We start from the raw sequence: 6051 nt of genomic DNA, 5'->3' as shown, positions 1-6051 counted from the left end.
ACTAGCTTACTGTACAGTAATGTCATACTGATTCTGTTCCGTATGTTCTTGCCAATGGTGTTCCAATAGCAGCGTTTACCGCAGCATGTTGTTGCATCCTAATGGTCAAACTTAGCAGGCATAGTGTTGCCAGCTAGCCAGTACTAGCATGACTTGCAAAGATATTTACCTAATTTTGGGCAGAGGACAATTACTAGGGGAAAGCACTAATGCACTAAGATTAATTGTAATTTGCAACATGCTCGTTATTACAAAGGTAACATAAGCTAAAAGTATTGTAAATTATAAAAATAAGTATATTATAATTAAGAAATAAATTAAAAAGATCATATAAAATTTTTTAATAAACTCAATGAAACACGAGTAGATTTTTAAAACATTTTACGCAAAATCTCTTTGAGATTATAAAATCACTACTGTGGCCTCTGCGTCAGGTTCCATCCGATTATCGCGTTCTATGAAAAGGTAATGCATGGGTAACGAGCTAATAGAAATGTAAATGACGATAAATTTAAAATTCAATTTGGAAAACTCAGCAAAAGCCGCGGCTCGAGACCTCTAAATTTCTTATGAAAAACACTGATAATATTATATTTCACGATACATAATTATACATGTTATATGATGGATATTGCGTTATGCATTTACGTTAGCATAATAATGAGGGATAATGCGTAAAGAAACTTTCTCGAATATAGACACGTGTTTTCTAAACAATTTTGAAACTTGTGCATAATATTGCTGTTTCCCTGCAACATGGCCTATACGCGTATGTCACTGAAAAGTTAGGAAATGAGATAATCCATAATTGCAGCCTTAGCAGAGCTTTCTCTAAATAAATTTCAAAGTACATAGATTTATACGCAATATAAAATGTAGAAAATTTTAATATAATCTAATAATAAAATTTTAATAATTATCTCAAAGAAGATTTTGTAAAAAATCTATGCATATAACTGTTTTAGAATTATTTTATATAAAGTTAGATCTTTATCTTATAATGTGAAAAACATATAAATTATTAAATGTATTAATTAATAATTGCATTATTAATAAATGCATTAATGTAATAATTATGCGCAAATTCAGTAATGTATGTGTTGTCCGAGTATATTTTTGTTAACACACATTTTGTAATTAAATAAGAACAATACTGAATTATACATTAGTGTATATAATAAATTATTAAATATATTGTAGGCGGTTTAATATTTATTCTACTTTCTGTTTTTTCGAATAAATATAAATTATTCTGCAAAATACTTCCTTTCTCTCTTGCAATATTTTTAATTTAATTATTTCTTTGAAAAGGAGGAAAGTTTTCTATAAAAACTTTATTATCAAAATCCAGAAATCAACGTTGGATTCATCAATTCTTCTCTATAAAACTCTACTCTCCACGACTTGTCCAGAATCCCTCGGTAAAGCAGCGCATTCGTTGCAAGAACGGCCAACCATCCCCTAGTTGCCAACCTCTCGAGGGTAGCTCAGTTCACTCTGACACGTTGAAAATCTCGCTACGTCCGGTGATGTTTTCCTTCCCCTTGACAACATCCCTTTGCGTGGAGTGATCGTATGGGAATTTCAATAGTGTCTTTAACGATGGATCTTCGAAGATTGTGAGAATATATGATGACGAGGATCTCAATTACTCGACAAGGGTGGGTTCGATCTGTCGGGTTTCAAGGAAGGAAATGCAATTATTCGCCAGCGTCTGCGCTTCTATATTGATCGGTGGTGGTGGCAGTGGAGGTACGACGGTGGTGGCGGCTGTGCTCGCGGCGCGTTCGAGCGTACGGGTGGGACCACAACCAACCCCACAACGAACCCGCCCAAAATGTATTTTTGCCTGCGTCTCGTGCGGCTATTCCTGATCTCGGCGATTCTGTGCGTCGGTAAGACCCGTTTTCGGAGCGACAAAATGAAGCTTGAAAAATTCGTGCGAAAGTTAGAAAAAGTTTAGTGTTCGGATATAGGAATAAACTAATATTTTTTGACATCCTACATAAAGCGAAAAAAGTAGAGTGCGTGACGAAGCGGCGTGCGAATTTTTAATTTGCGCAATTTATCTCACGTGATTCAGGATTCCATCGATCGGACGTTTCCGTTAATCGGGTTAATCGTCTTACTTGCAGGTTTATGCTCCGAAGATGAAGAGAGATTGGTACGAGACTTGTTCAGAGGATACAATAAGCTCATCCGACCAGTGCAAAATATGACGGAGAAAGTGCACGTGAAGTTTGGCCTCGCCTTCGTGCAACTGATCAATGTGGTGAGATTTTCTTGTTTTGTTTCATATTCACGCAAATTTGTCAGATGATGATAGAAATTGTAAATGTAAATGATATAACGAAATGTGAAAAAAAAATGTTTCGGTCATATCAAATTCTTTAAATTTTTCAGAACGAAAAGAATCAGATTATGAAATCGAACGTATGGTTGAGATTCGTATGGACGGACTATCAATTACAATGGGATGAAGCAGATTACGGCGGTATTGGTGTCCTCAGGTTACCACCCGACAAAGTGTGGAAACCAGATATAGTCTTATTCAATAAGTATGAATATCAAGACAGTTATTTATCTACTTTATTAAATTTAAAAATATATTAATAATCGTAATATACAGAAAAAACATTAGTTTTATTAACGTTTATGAAAATTGAAGTAGATACAGATCTAAAAACTCAACAAAGTGTGGAAACTAGATATAATCTTATTATATAAGTATGAATATCAAGATATCAGTTATTTATTTACTAAATTTAAAAAATACATTAATAATCGTAATATACAGAAAAAAAACATTAGTTTTATTAATGTTTATGAAAATTGAAATAGATACAGATCTGAAAATAATTCTGTTGGACTATAACGACTAGTTTTTGTAAAACACTATAGCAGGAAGAGCAATGTTGCCAAAAATGTTGATATTGTGGCAATTAGCTTGAACATTCTATGTAATTATTTTGATATTCCAACAAAATTATTTTCAGATTTGTTGTCTAACTAAATTTTTCAGAATCGTTCTTTCTATGTGTGTGAATAATTTAATTGTTTACATTTTATATATTTATTTTTACATTAATATATATTAATTTCTAAAATAATTCAGATATATATTTAATACATTAATATTGATATTTGAAATAGATTATTTTAAAAATATAATTATTCCAAAATTGTTGATTAGCCACAAATGAATATAAAAATAATTGTTTATTTTTCAATTTTTTGGTTAAAGATGTATCAGCGACTAAGAGTTAAAATTTTTCTTCTTTTTTAATAATTTTTAATTTACATTTATATTTTTAATAATTATATTTATAAAAATTATATTTTCTTCATTTATAGCGCTGACGGTAACTATGAAGTTCGTTATAAGAGCAACGTACTGATATATCCGAACGGCGAGGTGCTCTGGGTACCGCCAGCAATTTATCAGAGCTCATGTACAATCGATGTAACATATTTCCCCTTCGATCAGCAAACATGCATTATGAAATTCGGTTCATGGACCTTCAATGGTGACCAGGTCTCTCTCGCACTCTACAATGATAAGAATTTCGTCGATCTATCCGACTATTGGAAGAGCGGCACGTGGGATATTATTAACGTGCCGGCATATCTCAATGTTTATAAGGGTGATTTTCCCACAGAGACAGACATCACTTTCTACATAATTATCCGCAGGTGAATATTTTATTCCTAATCTCTGTCAATTTTGGAATTGATACAGCTTCTGTTTATTTCATAATTAGTATTTCATAATTATAATGCAAAACTGTAATTACATAATAATCCTACGTTACTGATAATAAGTGGCATAAACATTCGTATTGTTTCTGCAGGAAGACTCTCTTCTACACAGTGAACTTGATACTGCCGACAGTTCTGATCTCTTTTCTCTGCGTACTCGTTTTCTACCTTCCGGCGGAGGCTGGTGAGAAAGTCACTCTGGGCATTAGCATTCTTCTATCATTGGTCGTGTTCCTCCTGTTAGTCAGCAAAATTTTACCACCGACTTCGCTAGTGCTGCCATTGATAGCCAAATATCTGCTTTTCACTTTTATTATGAATACTGTCAGTATCCTCGTAACTGTGATCATCATTAATTGGAACTTCCGCGGGCCAAGGACCCACAGAATGCCTCAGCTCATACGCAAGATCTTCCTTAAATATCTGCCAGCGATCTTGTTTATGAAACGACCAAAGAAGACGCGGTTGAGGTAAGAATTTCTTTTTGAGATATTATTAATCAGAAAATAAAAAAGGCCATAATTGGTTACGATAAGTCTTGGTGCTTATAACATCTTTATATGAATTTTTAGTTTAAATAAATAATTGTAATCCACAATGATAAAAAATTTTATGGCATTTAAAGCCAAAATAAAAAATAAATACCAATAATCTGACATTATAATTTATATATAATATATATCTAATATATATCTTATTATAATTTATATATAATTTAATTTTAATTATAACTTATATATATATAATTAATCCTTCGTTGATACACTCTTTTTTCGATCGCTTTTTGACACTCTGGATGGTTTTACATCCAGAGCAATTATGTTTAAACAACATTTGACATTTTTATTTTAAAAAATCTAATCAATATGAAAAAAATTATGGGTCAATTTCAAGATTTGTAGAATACATTTAAATAGTTTTTGATTGAAATTTCATTACAGTTTTTGTGAAAAAAATTCTTGAGTTCAATGAATAGAAAAAAAAACGAGTAAAATCTTTGAAAGATTGTAACTTTTAAAAATTCAATATTAAAAATTAAAAATTTACAGAATTGTTGTTCAGATATGGTACTTTGAAAAAAAAATTAGTTTATAAGTCAGTTTTGGATAAAGGATATTCATTTTGCATATTGAATGTAGGTTATTTTGGGAATTGAAAAAAACAGAGATTTTTTTTTGTAAACATTGTATTTTTGTTTTACAAAATAAAAGAAAATTAAGTTTCAAAGAGTTAAAATAATTTTGTGAGTGGTTCATACTCAGTATGTCAACAAAGGATTAATAATATATATAAATATATATATTATGTATTTTACATTATACAAGTGAGTAAAAGCCCGCTCCCGAACTAGTGAAATATCTCGAAAATTAAGCATTTCCGAAAGAAATACTTCCAAAAGTTGTAGGATTTTAAATGATCTATTCTGATCTGACCTTAGGTGGAGTCGTCAAAGATCAGATCAAGATCATATCGATTTTTTTAAATAGCGAACCCTATTTTTAATTCCAGAATCTAATAGCTGGTGTCAAGAGTTTTTTAAAACATATAATAAATTTTTCATTGAATTTCTCTTTTCAAGTTATAAGACTCGAAAAGTACAGTACCGCCGGCATTACACAGTATTCGACGACTAAAACTTTTTGTTGTTCAGGATCCTGGATAACATTCGTTAAAATCAAGGTCATTAGAGATTGTTTCTCTCTTTTCCATTTTTAACATAATAATAACTTTTCAATGACTTTTCAAAAAGTGAATATAAGAGAAATAATATAAATCTTCAATGACCTTAATCTTAATGAATGTTATCCTAAACAAGAAGTTTTAGCCATCGGTCGTCACATCTTACGTAATACTAATCTTACGTAATACCGGCAGTATTGTAACTTTCAAACATCATAACTCGAAAAAAATTCGATGAAAAAATATTTTCTTATAACGTTTTAGAAAGCTCTTGATATCAGCTATTAGATTCTGGAATATCAAAAGTAAGATGTTTAAAAAAATTGATATGATCTTGACCTGACATTAGCAACGCCAAACTAATAAGATCAATAAATAGATCTTTTTGAACCCTACAATTTTTGTAGGAAACATTTCTTTCGAAAATGCTTAATTTTTTAAATGTTTCACCGGTCTTATTTACTCATCCTGTTTATATATATATATATATATATATATATATATATATATATTATTATAACTAAATAACTAACTAATACTATAATAAAGATAGAAGATATAGAAGTAAGTACAAGGTAGTACAACGACGACAGAAGACTCGTACGTAATAAT

At 30.7% G+C, this 6051-nt stretch overlaps 1 protein-coding gene across 1 annotated transcript in view; it reads left to right on the top strand.

The window, feature by feature from the left end:
• The first annotated feature begins 1837 nt into the window (after positions 1 to 1837).
• The window catches only part of LOC105626927 (acetylcholine receptor subunit beta-like 1), a 6585-nt gene continuing 2371 nt past the window's right edge, over positions 1838 to 6051 (top strand). Inside the window, exons 1-5 of the mRNA XM_012208219.1 lie at positions 1838 to 1895; positions 2136 to 2272; positions 2404 to 2558; positions 3355 to 3693; positions 3852 to 4229. Of these exons, the coding sequence (XP_012063609.1) occupies positions 1838 to 1895; positions 2136 to 2272; positions 2404 to 2558; positions 3355 to 3693; positions 3852 to 4229 (1067 nt within the window). The remainder of the gene's footprint in view (positions 1896 to 2135; positions 2273 to 2403; positions 2559 to 3354; positions 3694 to 3851; positions 4230 to 6051) is intronic.

Source organism: Atta cephalotes (assembly GCF_000143395.1).
Source record: "Atta cephalotes unplaced genomic scaffold scaffold00007, whole genome shotgun sequence".
Classification (NCBI taxonomy): domain Eukaryota; kingdom Metazoa; phylum Arthropoda; class Insecta; order Hymenoptera; family Formicidae; genus Atta; species Atta cephalotes.
Note: the sequence above shows the minus strand (reverse complement) of the source record. Positions and strands in the feature narration are given on the sequence as shown.